Here is a 16,317-nt window from a genome sequence, read left to right as displayed (position 1 = left end):
AAAAGCTAACTGCTATGGTGCACCTCTTCAAAGCTACTGGACATTTTAAATCCCCCAGAGCAGTGGGTTAGTGCTTTTTATAACAATACAACCAAGGAACAGAAGGAATACATAAAAAGCAAAACTATGCCATTAGTATTTTCTCCTATTTTATTTGTAAGTATGACAAGATAATGTCTTCAGACATTTTAGAGGAATAAATACGTATGTTTCTGATGCTCATGACTGAATGTACAGCAAATTCAGAGGACAGAAACATCTGAAAACATGTTTTTCAACTGAATTCATCTGCTCTACAGAGCGAGTATGATGGTATTAGACCATATACACCATAACTCAACATGAAGATTATTGTATGCTGTTTTCTCAAGCCATTCTAAAACCCAAATTAAGTATACTCTGAATTATTGCAGAGATTTATACTAAAGAAGCCTAGAAATTAACACCCTATGTATTAGGTAGTCCAAAAGAAACATCAGAAATTGTCAGCCAAAATATCAAATAACAGTCTCAAGAACAGTTGAGCAAAGTCAGACCAAACAGCAAGATTCACACCAACAGAGACTTCATTTGATGTTTTAGTCATCTGTATCAATCAATCTTTTTTAGCTAATTCCCACTATTTACAAGAGAGACAGGCTTACCAAATGCTGAGTAACATGGCAAGCTGACAAGGGAAGAAAAGAGAGAAAACAGGAGAAAGGAAAGAGAACCACTATTTTTTACCCTGAAGACAGGCAACCTTTACATTAGCGATGCTCACAAAAAAAGCAATTTGTAAATAAGTGTATATATCCAGTAAAGGACATTTAAAATCATCAGTTATAGAGGACTCTATGCTTCTCAAGAGCAAAGTGTTTCTGCCATGCCGTCAATCATCATCTTTTAACATAGTGTGTTCTTTATTGTGCAGAAAGATTCTGGGACAACTACGCCTGAAGCTAATCACAAATTTTCCATAAACCATCAACTCTAAGGAACATGCTCATACAGATCATATTCTCAGCCAGTTAAAAGTTATGAGCGTGACTAGGTTTTTCTGTAGCTACAAAATAGCAATTGTACATTCATGCTGGGCACAGAGTGCAAGAGAGTAACTTCCCACACAGACCAAAACAAAGTGAAGAACTCCCATCTAGTTTGCAGTTAACCTTTAAGTGTTTTCTGACTAATCATTGTACTATGGCTAAGCCTGTGAATGTTCCTCAAATGGCAAGTTCCTGGAAAATGCAGAAGTGTAAAGAAGTTACAATATACTTATAAATCAGCTAGTGATTCAAGCTATGGTTTGTTCTAGAATACGAAAAATCAGAATTATTTTAGCATAAGACAAAGCCAAGCATAGCAAAGATAATTAAATCCCCACCCCTGCTGCACACTACATATCCACAAAAAATTTACTTCAGATAAATTAGCTACTTCACACACAGCAGTAGGCATATTTGGGATGACATGGTTCCAGCAGAGCAGTTTGACGCACATATTCAAGTAATTCAAGAGAAACATACATTTAATGACAGGTAACTATTAAGAATTACTTTTAAACCACTAAATCTCCTACTGCTGCCCCTATATGGGAGAAGAACATGGCATAAATTTGGCAGCTTCCCAGGAACTTCAGAATGCAGTGTAGTGTGTGTAGTAGTGTGTTAAGAATAACACATGTGTGCTCACAATACCTAATAGCACAAACCCAGCAGTGGTAACTAGCAGACAGTACTTGTGCCCAGAAAACACTTCAGCAATCAAGATCGTACCAGCAGGCAAAGGAGAACTTCAAATGTTTTGCAACTCTCCAGGAGATAATTAGCTAAATTACTATAGCCTTTTATTAAATAATCTGGTTTCCCCTTTATCTCTATGAATCATATTCATTAGCATCAATCACTTCCTCAAGTCACAAACATTTATGCTCTATTAAAAGCAGGGATTCCTCATAAGTGCTAGACACCTCAGTTTCAGACTTACAGCACTTCAGAGGCAAATTGCCTTAAGTATCCTCAATTCCTACAGGTAAGGAAGGACTGGCTACTTTCACAAGCATATCCCACAGACTTTAAACATCCACTATTGGCATAAGAAGTACTGCTCTATTCAGAACACAAGTACAGTCTTAGCAACTGCACTCCCAGCTTCTGAAACACTGTGTGTCTACTTGCTGCTGACCTGTGACTTACTTTTGAAAACAAGAGGGAGAAAAACACCACAGGCCAACTCCTTTTAGTTGTCTGGGTTTTTCCTTAAGCTTCAGCTAAACAACAGCTATCAAAATTCAAACCATATCTGTTTGTACTGTACCTCAATACTACCATACTTTTTTAATATAAAACTGCCAATCAGCTACAGCCACTCATGTACTTTAGAGCTTTATATTGATATATGTACATATATAAAATCAGATACCATCAGACACCATCTTCTTCATACAGTCAGTAAAACAAGTAAGTACAAACAAAAAGGAGCAATTCACCCTGTCTCATTCTTGTACATTATCCACTGGCAGCACCTGGCACAGCAGGGACAACAGCTATGGACAAGTTCTGGTGTCCCAACCATCAGATGAGTAGTGGCTGTTTGTCAGCACAACAGAGCTGGACACTGCCAACTGTGCACCCACTGACAGCATATTTGTGCAACGGCAGAGAATAACACGTCACTACAGCAGGTCTAAAAATTATGGTAGGGAATTGTACTTAGGGACTATTTTCTATTTGGAAGAAATTATCTAATCCAAATTTACAGCCAAATTCTGTCCATCCCCAATGTTAAGCAGGTGGTTTTCTTATTTTAAGAAGTAGTTTTTGCAGTCTTACTGCCCACCCTGATTTGAAGTAATATCTGTGAGGCAGTACACAGTTAGTGATTTAGAACAGCTATCTGAAAACCTGAGCTTTAATGAATCTTGCCTTTATCAGTCCACCTGGGCCAGTTACATTTTCTTTACAACTTCATTCTTTCAACTAAAAAATAAATCATTTATTATTCCCAAGGCTGTTGAGAATGTTAATAACTGGGGGGGGGGAAAAAAACCCAAAACAAAACACAAAAACTAAGAGAAAAACCGAACAAATCAAAACAAAATATTAAAGATCCTCTTCTCTGGAAAATATAGATGCAATCCTAAACCCACTGATGTCAGTGACATAACCCAGTATTAAACATGATAATTAGTTATTTAATTATGGAAATAAACTATTAATTATGTCAAGCAGCTACGTGTTTTGCTAGCAATGAGGACATTTTAACTAGCACCATTTCAGTACCAGCAAGCAGAGTAAGACCGAACTACCCAATTAATTTTAACTTCTTCTGCATTGTTACCATAGCGCAAGCTTTAACATGTTTATATGACTGTCAGCCCTAACCACCTGCACCCCTAACTCCCATCCGTTCCACAGAAAACCAGCTGTGTCCCTTCCTTAGCAGATAAAAATACAAAATTCCAGGCACTAGTCACAATGTTCAGAATAAGAAAAATTTTTAAAGAGGAAATTTTAATTTGGAAAGAGACAAGGAGACTAGAGAAAAGGACAGATTCCTAATTCTGACTTCAGGAAGCAAGGTGTAACACAGCTGGCACATGCACAGCACACAAGCACATGCAGTATTCACTATCATGCCCAGTATTCTTAATCCATCAATCAACCGAAACATCTGAGAAAGGCAGAAGTTTTTATAACATTTTCAGGTATGCCCCAGAAGGAAAACAGCAGTTTTATTAAAAAGAATAGAAAATAAAGCCTCCACAAGCACAGTAAAGGTAAAGATCAACCATAACAATCTAACCAGCCCATCGGCCAGCATGCAGGAGCTGGAAGACAAACCCAACACATTTCCACACCAACCACAAAATGCTTTTTCTTTGAAGTGAGATGATTACTGCAATGAAACATGATATGTATGATAAAGGACAGTCAGTCATTAGTTCCATAGTTATGAAGCAACTTCTCTGAAGAACAAGGGACTTTTTAATGTTTCTTTCTCCTATAACTTAAAGAGAATTTATAACTAACAGTTGTCTTTATAGAATTAATATATAGCAGAGGCATCATTAAAGTTCTTTCTACAAGGCTTCAAACAAAGATCAAGTGTCAACTATCCTTAGTACATTAACTGGTTCTATGACCTTAAAGATGCAGCTATATGACACATGCTAAAACTAAAATCTGCTTTAAAAAAAGCAAGAACATGAACATACTGAAGAGAATAGAAACCTAAGGAAAACTCTTTCTAGTCCTGATGCCATATAAATCCTACACAAGTAATCTCTCTATAGAACCTGAAAAAGTAGAGCAAAATTTCTCAAAAAGTTGTTTCCTTGACAACATTGACAAACCAAGAAGGGTAAGAAATCAAAGTCATAAGATGCCTTGTGGCTTTGCTAGCAGACTTTTTTTGAATATACAGCAGTATGCGAGATGCAGCTATAAAGCCAGATTTCTAGAAAAGAAGCAAACTTAGATTGGTGTTATTTATATTTTCAAACAGCAAAAATATTCAGAATTTCGTAACTGTTTAAAAAAATTTAGATACTCCCATAATGTATTACAGTCACTTAAGAACTTAAAACTCATCCAGCTCATTTTTTTTCCAAGTACCAAAATCTTGATTTTTTCACCAGCAATGTTACTGACACACCCAGAAGGAGGATAACACCATCATACATCTCTCCCATCTCAGAGGACATTCTGACATTAGACTGCACAGCAGCTGCCCACACAGATCCTGTGTATAATTGGAGAGCTTAACTTACGACATTACCAGTTAAGCTTCATTAGAGGCACTGCTCCACTGACATCTCTAGCCCTGACTCTTTTCCCTAGTAAGCTGGCTGTGCTGGGAGGGGCATGAGGTTGCTTTATCTTCTGCTACTTCAAAGACAGAGTAAACAACTGGAAGATTTCCCAGTAGAAAGGAAGTGCAGAGCTCACATGTTTGGGACAGAAGTGTTGCTAAGAAAAAAGTCAGATAAACACTTTAAATTCTTCATACTTCTGCAATTAATGATACAAGTAACCAAAACTCTTTTTAGGTAACATGAGAGAACAGAATCCTTTCTTCCACATCACTGTTAAGGATATTTAGAAGTCATTCTCCATGGTTTTGGATTTCCACAGAAAAAAGGTTTGTGAAATAATACTGTCACGACAACCACGTTATCCTGTCCATCTCACCTGTGGGCACTTTGCTCCTGTTGATCAGTGTCAACCAAATTTCACAGAAGGCCTCAGTATTCTTCCCTCAAGGCTTAATCATGATAAGCAGCTGAGTGAAAGACACTGCAGAAGCTCCAGAGAAAGAAATTGAAGAGGAGCTGTAGTCAGACTCAAAATACAGACAGGCTTCAGTAACTTCCCTGCTCTTCAAAGAACTTTTCTTTTCTGAATTTTTCTTTAAATAATTCCTAATTTATTTTTTGGGGGGGTGGGGGACAACAGGCATATTAGCTACACTGTGAAATATCCATCCCACTCCTCTCCCCCACAGTCACATCCTCTAACACAGCCATAAAGCAGTCAAAAATGCTTTGCAAGAATACTTGGGTTATCACTCTCGCATTCTTTAAGGAGATCCTAAGTCAGGAGTCATTTCCTAGTGGAAAAAAACTCATGCCATCACAAAGCTAAAAACCTCACCCAGAAGCTAAGAGGTTCACTGCATTTTTGCCCTCCCCGTTTTTCTTAAATGTCAGTCTTCATACAAGTGTTAAGATAAATTCTAATTCAAAGCTGCACTGAATTTAGTTCTTGTTAGTGCAGAAGGAAAGAAACAATGGCTTATCAAACCCTACAGAGATGAGGATGGTGCTATTTATACTCAAAGAAACATACTCCTTTGAAAAAATCCTTTGAGGCCTAAGAGTGTGTCAAACACTCAGAACATAATAAAAACTATACAAGTCGTCTCCAGCTGTGGATTCTGAAAAAGTGAACAAAGGCATTACAAGGATTTCTGTTTCCTTGACAACAGCATCACTGGAAACAAGAAAATAATTAAAAAAATATATCTAACAGCAATCTCTAAACGTTATCGAGGTACTAAAATACCAAATGTGAAACAACTCTTACCTATACAAACCTTTGGGATGAAGAGATCAAAATTCACCACTTTCATGAATTTTTCTTTGCTGACATGTGTCAGCAAAGAACAATTTGTAGAACAATTTTGAGAGCTATCTATTACATCCTGACCTGGATTACCATCTACCCATGGCACAGCCAGAAGCTTCCACTGATGGTCAAGTACATTCCTTCCTGCATGATGTACCTTTTCTTACAAAAATAAGCATTATGGAGGATACTTCTCATTGAAGTGGATGAAATAATTTTGTTAGAAAAAGATCAAGGTATATATAAAAGCTGGTATTACTATGCATGTACCTATCACATAAGTGTACTTCCATCTTAATAATCAGCAAGCTTAAAGTCATTGGAAAAAACATGCACAGTTCTAAACAGACAAGGGAAGAAGGTCAGAACCTTCATAAAGATAAGTCTGCTTCGGTATTTCAGAACAGCCTGTTTAGCAGCCTCTTCAACAAGAAAACAATAGGGTTTTTCCCATATCTAGGTAAGCAGCACACAATATCCAGAATATGAGCATTTCCTTGACACTTCCAAGACAATGGGGAGAACTAGTTGTCATTTTTAACATACAATATTGAAAATGTATCAACAGAGATCTTCAAAACATTTCAAATAAAGAACATATGTATCAAATAGGATGACTTCCCAATTTGTCATCTTATCATCACCTACAGTTAAAGGAACGTTGCCACAATTAGATTTTAAAAATGAATCTAAGAGTTGCCCTACTCGAGGTACTAGCAGCATGATAGCTAATTCTGCTTAGTGAACAGTTTGAATCCAGCCTACCTGTGACAGGGCTACAGCCATGTGACTATACAGGAAATGTACAGCTATGCCTGAATGTACAGGAAATATGCTGGCAGCTTAAATTCATTCCTTAGTAAACAGACACACCTGTGGCAGAAGAACAAGAAACACTGCCTATTCCAAGTGAATTGTGTACAGAACAGTTGAAAACAGAAATATTAATTTTTTTTACTCTGAGGCAGGGTAATGGCCAATATCTAGGAAATTTGTGTTGCCACTATCTGTGCTACACACAGTTTATGGATTGAAGCTATCATCCTCTATCCTTTGGTCCAATACAACAGGATCAAGAACAACAAAATTCCTGGAACATACTACTGTGCTGTCTATCTTTCTCCTAACAGACACAAAACCACAAAATAATAAAATACTTTGAAAGAATGATTGAAAATTTTATTTCATGTAGCATTTGACACTCTCCAGGAACCAAAATCTGTACATTAAATTTAACGAGTATGAGTAACATAGCACTCTAAATCTAATGATCACAAAAGAGTCTCAGAAGACTGGAGAAATATCTGGAAGAAATCTCTTAAGGCAGCAAGTTACAAAGATGAACTACTTTGGAGCTCAGAAATCCCAGCCTGAAAACAAGCACAGACCAGAAGAGGACACCACAAACCTTTGATTTGTTTTTCTTTACACATCTACTTATGGACCCTACTGGAGACTGACCCCTGGGCTAGACAGAGCCCTGGTGTAAACCAGTATAGTTGTTATGTTCTTAATCATGGGAAGTCAGCAAAGCCCCTGTTCAAGAGGCTGGTATTATTAAACTCATGTTAAAAACTTCTACTTTACTTGTATAGATAGAGCTGTGATTAAATGACCATTCAACTAGGCCAGTAGGGAACAAAATATGTAAGAAAAACTTCCAACAATGTATTAGAACACAAAGTGCTATTAATATACATTTTGCATACTCAAGAATTGCAGCACTCTCCTTGATCTTGTTCAACAATGGAGAGTGAAAGTGCTGCAAATTAAGAAATCCTCTGCAACAAACATAACACCTGCTGTGATGCTCTAAATAAAATATGAGAAACACAAAATTAACAGCTAACAGATTATTATATAAAGATGTTACCTTGAGTTAATTTTAAGACAAACTAGGAAATAGAGAATAAAGGCATAGGATGCTGAAGCTTGAACAGTTGTTAAAAAGCTAAGTCCAGCATCAGTAACCAGTGAAAATGTTAACGTCTGTGTGGCTCTGTGTAATGACAAGATCTTCCAAATAAAAGACACTGACAATGTAAATGCAGCATTGTGGTTTCTGCAATCGATGTATGTCTTTCAAGACACAACTTTTTAATGTTCTCTGCTACCAAAGGCAAAAAGCTGTATTCAATGGTAACCTGTGAATCTGGATTCTGTATTTGGGGTTCTAAACCAGAAATACCTGATTTCTGATGTTCAGAAAGCATTGAATAGCCACACTATGGGAACCAGGCACTTTTAATAGCAGTGATGAGTCTCAACATTTATGCAAAAAACCACTAGATGACATATTAAAATCAAGAACTCTACTTTGGTGTCAAAGTAGAAAAACCCAAAAATGGCAGTAGATGCCTAAAATTCATTTACAGCAGCTATTCAAACAGAAGGTAGAGAAGTGTTATTCAAAGAAAACAAATTTAATCAGTTCAGACAACAATGTTTCACAATCCTTAAAATACATACCTAAGCTGAACACATTAGCCACTCACAATACAGTCAGAGTGTAACTGTGAAGAGCAGCAGTGCCACAGTAACCTTTCCCTACTGTGAAACAGGTTTCCTGTTTCCAGCTACCTAGGCTGGAGCTTCCAAAGGAGAAGCTAGAAATTCTAACAAAACACAAGGTAAAAAATTTGGCAAAGCATATAACCAGGCTCTTTTTTTTTTTTTCTCCCATTCCCTACAGATTTAAAATTTAGCATTAAATATTCTTCTATTAGTGCTCCAGATTTGAAGAACTGTGGGTAATTTGCAATGCGTATCACTTCCCAAATGAAATTCTATCTTATTTTCAGGTCTCTCAGAAAACTCAGGGGTTTTCTTATACATTTAGGAACATGTGCATAAACTTGTAACTTTGGTCTTTCAATACACAACACAGTACTAAAGTCCTTGAGTCATCGGCACGAGTTTAGTTCCCATCCCTTTCTAACATGCTGAGGTGGGTGCCCCATCTGCTGGTAGGAGTGTTACTCTAGAGAATTCTGCCTCTGAGCTGGTAACTGGTACTTTTTCAACTTTACCACCTGGTAACTGTTTGAGGTCTTTTAAATACAAAAAATTCAGATCAAATACTTTTAAAGAAAACTGTAAAATGCTCTAACACAATTCATTCATTCCTAACTATGCAAGATATTTTTACAAAATGCTTCTGATGATCTTCCGACTCTAGGCTATTCTTCCTTCAAAAGAAACTGAAAACATCAACTCATTTATCGTAAATACTTTAGTATGACTTACACTGATTCATAAAGATGTTATAGTGCACTTTTTAACCTGAGAGAACATAAATGGAAGACTGTTCTTTTCTCCTGATCTAAACAGGATAAATACACATACTTAAAAAGTAAAAAAAACCCACATAATCAGTTCCATATACACATTTTAGACATATATCTGTGTCATTCAGCCATATTAATTTAGATGGGAATAAAAAAATTACAATCACTAAGGTAAGTAAACCAAGTGTTTCTTCCTTCTCCGTGCCAAATTTAAAAAAAAAAAAAAGAAAATCTGTTCCCACAAAGGAAAATTCTTCACTTGTGATGAAAGAGGAAATTATTAAGCACATAAGAACAGACAAAATATACAAAACTGGCTAAATACTACACAAATTGCATACAACCATAGATCTCTGGTTCAAGCACCACTTAAACTGTGACACTCATCTCAACTTAGAACACTCAGTTCTGAGAAATCCCCACTAATATTGGACTCTTCAAAGATAAATGTCTTAATGCATAGGCTGAGAATAAGGACCGAATCCAAGACATAAACGCTTAAAAGCATTCACAGCTATTCCTGTGACTAACTGAAAGTACAGAGTTTTGAGGCTCTGGATTGCCTCTTCTCTCTGATCATACAGAGACTTTAGGCTTCTTACTGTGCTTTGAGTTTTACCCAAATCAGATGTTGACAGTAAATCATGCAAACATCCTGAGTGTCTGCATATTCCCTTTAGAGGGAAAGAGGACACACATATACCGCCTGGATTTAAATGAGCAATTCCAAGCAGGTGTTTCTGGGGGAAAAAAAAAACCAACAACCAAAAAAAACCAACAACAACAAAAAAAACCACCATAAGCTGTATGAAGTTAAAAGGATGAAGAAAAAGAATAGTAAACTCGCATTTTCAATCAGTTATTTTATGCTTATACCAGCAAATGGACAACTTCAGGCAACAGCAGACAGCCAAAAAAAAATTCCCAGAAGGTAAAGCAGTGTTGGCACAGTCATCAGGGATTTATGTGCTCGTGATCCCAGAAAGACAGGGAATTTGGGATCATAACACCAAGTGAATCCTCGGTGTCACCGCGCCCTCTGCTGTCCAGGACGGCCCGCGTGTAACGGCGCGACAAAGAGCAGGTTCCCTAAGAAATAACAGGAAGCAGCATCCATAGGTTGCTGCCTCTCTACGGGCTGCCTACCAGAAGATAAAGTGTTGTTTCAAACACTTCCTAACAGTTACGTTATTCCTTCATAAATTTTTTAGACCCGCATGCTCTGAAGTGTTGCCAACATTAATATACTTCATTTATATTGAATTTCCAAGGTTTGGGGCACCTAAAGCAGTCATATTTCTTCAAAAACCAGCTTTACTGTTAATGACTGCTTCCAAGAAGGCATGGTAGCACAGATTCAGAAAAATATTTTTTCTTTCTGCTCAGAAGACAAACCAGAAGGCCATTACTTCAACTTTTTAATAATTTTATATTGCAGTAACATCTTAGATTCTTCTACCGATTTCAACACATCTGTAACATCACTCATCAGTAAAATGAGGCTCTGGAATAATCAACAAATATTAAGCATATGATGTGACAATTTAAGACAAAAGGTCAAATGCAGACATCCTGAAGTCAGTTTTGTACAATCTAAATTTAAATTGCTGCTTAACAGAAATATCCATCAGCACTTTTTGCATATCTTAGCCTTTTCCTTCTAAGTCTGTTCTTCCAGCAACAGCCAAGATACAACAAATTTAATACTAAAGACCACTTGAAAGGAAAAACAAAGGTACTTCTTTACTCTATTTAATGTTTAAGAAAAAGACATTTTAAAATCCTGGGAAAGAAGATGGAGGAACCATGCTGGTATGCTGGTACAAAGGAAGTTCTTCTTGTCTCCATTTAGGAAGGTTTACTTAAGTCGTAAATTTTAGAAGCAAGAAAATAATTGTGCCTGCCATGGTAAATACACGTTAAATGCAATAAAGCATGTCTTCCACTAGAAAGGACACTTTCTGTGCACCCTTAGCAAAGCTACGTTCCTGTGCAAGCCCATTTCAGAAGACTATTATTTGAACCCAGAGGCCCTGTATCTGGGAAAGAATACACATAAAATATTTTTATTACCCATTTTAAAAATAAGAGACTCACTGGACTGACTAAATTACCAAAGAACTGAAGACAAATTCATTAAAGCTGGAACGAAAACTCACTTTGAGTATTGAGCAATTAACCCTTGAAACAAATTAAAGTGGTAAGACTCCTTAGACCATGACAAGACACCTTTCTGGGACGCAAGATTTACCACAGTAGTTCAGATGGAAAAATCTATCTGACCTGACCTACCTCTCCCAGCAGCAGTCACACAGACCTGTCAGAAAGGTAAAGTTCTTCAAAATATTATTCCAGTGCTGGCAGTCAGTTGATTAATGACTCAAGGCAGAATCTGTGCGCAGACCACAGTGCTCACGGCCATTGTGATAAAACACTGATACAGATCATGAGAAATAACCTGGCAGAAATCTAACTTCCTAAGGTCTAAAACACTGATATGTCTAAAATAAAAAAAAAAACAAAATCACCAAATTCCAAACTAATGGAACTAACTGTGCGAATAGTGAAGGATTAGGCTGCAAGTTCATAATAATCTTATACTTCAAAGCATCTCCTCAAATTCTGAGTACATCGGAACTGTCAAATACACACAAGCAAGGATGTTGTTTCCAGAAGAGCATTGTTTAATACATTATTTTTAAGTCTGATGACTGAGCCACAAAGCATCTTGCTTTACATTACCTTGACTGTTTTGTCCATAGAAGCTGAAAGAAGCATGTGGCTCTGTTCCCGTACAGGACACCACTGGATTTCATTAACAGGGCCGCTGTGTTTAGACATGTGAAATATTAAGCTTTTGGGAACTTCAGTTACTTTATATTTAGATCCCAAATATGGCTTAATTAATTCAGAGATCTTTCTCAGAGTCTGGTCTCCTGATACATCTAACTTAACATCACAATCTGAGCTACGTCTCTGGTCAGATACTTCTTTTTCAGGCATACTGGAATTTTCTTGACGCAGTCGTTTAGGAATATACGGTCTAATTCCTTTTATGGTAGGAGCACTGTGCGTTCTCTTCTGGGAAACGCCATTTCCAGAATTTGTTGAAGAGCTTGAAGCCTGTTCATAGTTTTTGTAAGCCACAGATAATGCAGCATGGCCAGAGTACACCCTCTGACAATAAGGAGGTGCCAAGTCAGTGTTGTTATTCTGTGCATAACGCTCAAGGGGATCTTCACAAACTGTGCTCCTGCCAGAACTGCCAGTGCTCCCAGCAGGGTGCATTTCATATGTAGATTTTGTACTACCAGGTGCAAAGTGCTGAACACAACTCACAGAAGAACTCAGCTGGTTTGTTTGTCTGCCAGAAGCATCGGAGACTTCAGTCTTTTCAGTTTCTGTCTCGGAGTCTGAATCTTCATAAGCAACCAAACTCATTATGGCTAGACACAGCAGACTCCAAAGATCTCAGTGCTCCAATCCTCCAAAATTATGATCTAAAATAAAGAATTGATTATTCAGAGCACAGTTAATCACAGAGTCTACAACTTGAGTAATTTAGGGACATAAATATGCCTTTTTTAACCAAAAAAAAAAGTCAAAACTCTTATTTCTGTTTATTAATGGAATTTTTTCCTCTATTATAACACATCTGTACATTCTATTAAACAACACTATTTGCCCTCAAGCCCTTTGCATACATTTTTAATGTATTGCAGAGGTGTATTTGCATACCACAAAACAATGACAATGAGGATGAAAAGGAACACAACCTTGCAATATGAATACAGCAAATTACTTTGCCTTACTTCTAGCATTATTTCTCCACACACACACAGAGAAGAAATTAATTAATTATGTAGTGGTTTTGTATGTACATTTATAAGAATACAAGTAGTACAGCTCTTTTGGAGTCAGTTTAACAATATCTGCTTCTTAACAGTACAGATGACTTGAAGGAAGCATGTAGGGGTTCAGCTGGCAGCTAAACATGTAAACACATTTTTGACCCCTTAAGCAGCCTTGCCGAAATTTTGTATGAGGAAATTTTCCAACTATATCCACAGAGCAAGTTCCACACAGCCTTTAGTTTTACATATCAGATATGCCAGAAGCTACACTGAATTCACTATTTGCATTTACTTACAGAAAAATAAAAGCATAGATACCTCAGCTGTAGAATAAGTTTTTTTAATGTGTCTCTGAGAAAGAAATCTCATGTCAAGACTGCATATGTAACATGCAGAATAATTCACCCTCATAATAATCCCACCAAGATTTTTCCAACAATTTGTATGGAATATGTGGAGTACAGAGTTAACTACATTCAAACAATTGATGTTCTGCAAAGCAATATTTCAACCTCTGCTGTTTATAGGCAAGAAGTATTGGTAAGATTGATTAAATGTGACGCTTTATTACTGCTTTGTTTCCTTGCCAGGCTGTTAGCACTCATTATGCTGAAGAGATTTAACCTACAACACTTTCAGACAGGCTGCTGAAATTTTTGGTTCATGTCAACAAAGAAACTGCCCTCAAAAGCATCTTGATGAAAACAGAGAATGCAGCATGAAAGTCAGTATCTTCATAACTATTTGCAGAAGTGACACCACAACTGTAGGGACAACACAAATGTAGGTCCTGCAAATACTCCTGCAGGAGTAGGACTCTGAAACTTTATTTAAGATTATTCATTTAACTTCAGAATTGGATCTATCTGAATTAAAACAACCATGTTTCCCTTAACCCACAGAAGTGTTACGTGACTCTATATTCTGTTATCAAATTTCCAAGCACAGATCCAGAAGACAAGTACTTACTAAGATACACACATTCATCATCACAGATCCTTTCCAAGGTTAAGTGATCAAGACATTTAACTGGAACAAGGTGACCAACATTTTAGAACATAAAAGCAACAAGATCTCCCTCTAGAGGACATTTTGTCATTATCTGAAGTTTAAGATAGCTATAAGTGACAGCAAAGAAGAGCAAGGAAAAATCTTTTTTTAATAATACAGCTTCATTTATTACAAAAATATTTCATTTAAACAGCATCAAGGAGAAAAAAAAAAAAGTAGTGTTTCAGGAAAGCTAACTAAGAAATCAATTCAAAAACAGTAAATTGAACTTCCTAGCAGTAAATTGAAACATCAAATAAATAGGCATTTTGAAGGGCTTCACTTCAGTAATTGTATCAAGTGGTTACTGTTTGTATTGCAGTACTAAACACATTTCCCAGCCAAATGCATCATGTCCAAAGAATACATACAGTAAGAAGCTGACCTCTGGTTAAAAGCTATAAACTAGGATACACAAGTGGATTGGGTTAGACATACAAAGTTACTTTAGTTTGTTTTAACACAAAAAAAAAAAAAAAAAAAACCAAGCTGAGATTCAGAAGTGCAAGACAGTGCCTTGCAAACACCATGTTTAAAACATTTCCCATGAGATACTGGAAAGCAACTGTCCCATTACATTTGGTCAGCATAAATCCATCCCACCACACACATCGCCTGTAAACGTCAATGTTTTTGTAAAAACAAAACATCTCTCTCATCTAAAGACTTCCCATCAACTTTTGTTTTACAGAAACACCACCCAGAGACATTGCCGTAACTACAGAAAAATCTGAGGTCGAGGGGGAACCACAATGTATTTGATTGGAAACATCCTGTAACCAGACTGTGAGTTTATTAACAGTGTGATGTGCAATGTATTGACCATAAGAGAAGTCCATAGAATTTTGGGTTTCCTCAGCTCCCACAAGACGGATTTATCTGAACGCACAGAAGCGTGTTCAGCTTGGCGCGCACAGCGCCCGTGGATGCCAGCAGAGCTGTGATAAGCAAGCAGAGCACCGCAGGTGGCTCTCGGCGGGGCCCCACGCCCCTCTCCCGCCGGCCCCGGTGCGCTCAGACGGGAGCCGCAGCCGCCTCCCCGCGGCGCTTCCTCGCTCCTAATGCCCCGCAGCCCCGAGGGGCAAAGAACGAGCTACTGGAGAGGGTCCAGGGGAGACCACAAAGATGATGAGGGGTCCGGAGCATCTCTCTTATGAGAGACTGTGGGAGACGTCTGTAGTCTGGAGAAGACTGAGGGGATCTCATCAATTCATATCCATCTCAAAGGTGGGTGCCAAGAGGTTGGTGTCACGTTCTTTTCAGGGTGCCCAGCGGCAGGACGAGGAGCAATAGCCATAAACTAAAACACAAGAAGTTCCACCTCAACGCGAGGAAGCGCTTCTTTCCATGGAGGGTGGCAGAGCACTGGAACAAGGCTGGTCAGGGAGGTCGTGGAGTCTCCCTCTCCGGAGACATTCAGAACCCACCCTGATGCGTTACCGGGTAACCTGCTCTGGGTGACCCTGTAGGTGACCCTGCCTTGGCAGAGGGTTGGAGTGGACAATCTCTAGAGGTCCCTTCCAGCCCTAACAATTCTGCGAACAGCCGGCCCTCTCCCGTCCCTCCGGAGGAGCCCCACCCGAGGAAGCGGGTCCCGACAGGGCGCCGGCAACTGGAGCCGGCTCCTTCCCCTCTCCCACAGAGCCGTTGCCTCTCCCCACAGCCTCGGGCGCCGAGACTGCGCCTGGTGCCGGGACAGCGACAGCCGCTCCCGTTCCCGCCGCCGCTCCCGCTCCCCCCGCGGTACCTGCGCTCCCGGCCGCGCGCCCGGAAATCACCTGCCGGCCGCTGCCGCGCCGCTTCTAAAAACGCGCCGGGTGAAAACAAGGCACCCAGTCAAGCAGTTCCGCATGTCATAGCCCCCGCGCTGGGGTCGGGTCTTGGGAAGGGCAGAGGTAAGGCCGTGGGTCCCTTAGCGCGCAGAAGCTCCTCTCCCGCCGCTGCGAGCGGTTTGGAGAGCGCTTTCTTGGGCTGGTGACTGGAGCAGGAGGAAGGCCTCTGTGAAGCAATGGTTCC

The 16,317-nt window shown here is 38.7% G+C and overlaps 1 protein-coding gene across 3 annotated transcripts in view; it reads right to left on the bottom strand.

The window, feature by feature from the left end:
* WDR25 (WD repeat domain 25) overlaps positions 1–16,315 on the bottom strand; it is a 62,383-nt gene extending 46,068 nt beyond the window's left edge. The window contains exons 1-2 of one of the 3 annotated variants that reach the window (XM_042047957.1): positions 16,049–16,315; positions 12,140–15,601 (exon numbers count right to left, since the gene is read on the bottom strand). In XM_042047957.1, the coding sequence (XP_041903891.1) occupies positions 12,140–12,838 (699 nt within the window). In that variant the 5' untranslated portion in view covers positions 12,839–15,601; positions 16,049–16,315. The remainder of the gene's footprint in view (positions 1–12,139; positions 15,602–16,048) is intronic. The other 2 variants (XM_042047958.1, XM_042047956.1) reach the window with 2 other exon arrangements.
* Between the last annotated feature and the right edge of the window lie 2 nt (positions 16,316–16,317).

This window comes from Corvus kubaryi, unplaced genomic scaffold, assembly GCF_017639235.1.
Source record: "Corvus kubaryi isolate FWS band 111438036 unplaced genomic scaffold, C.kubaryi_AGA036_p1.0 66, whole genome shotgun sequence".
NCBI classification, from domain to species: Eukaryota; Metazoa; Chordata; class Aves; order Passeriformes; family Corvidae; genus Corvus; species Corvus kubaryi.
This window is presented reverse-complemented; position numbering and strand designations above follow the sequence as displayed.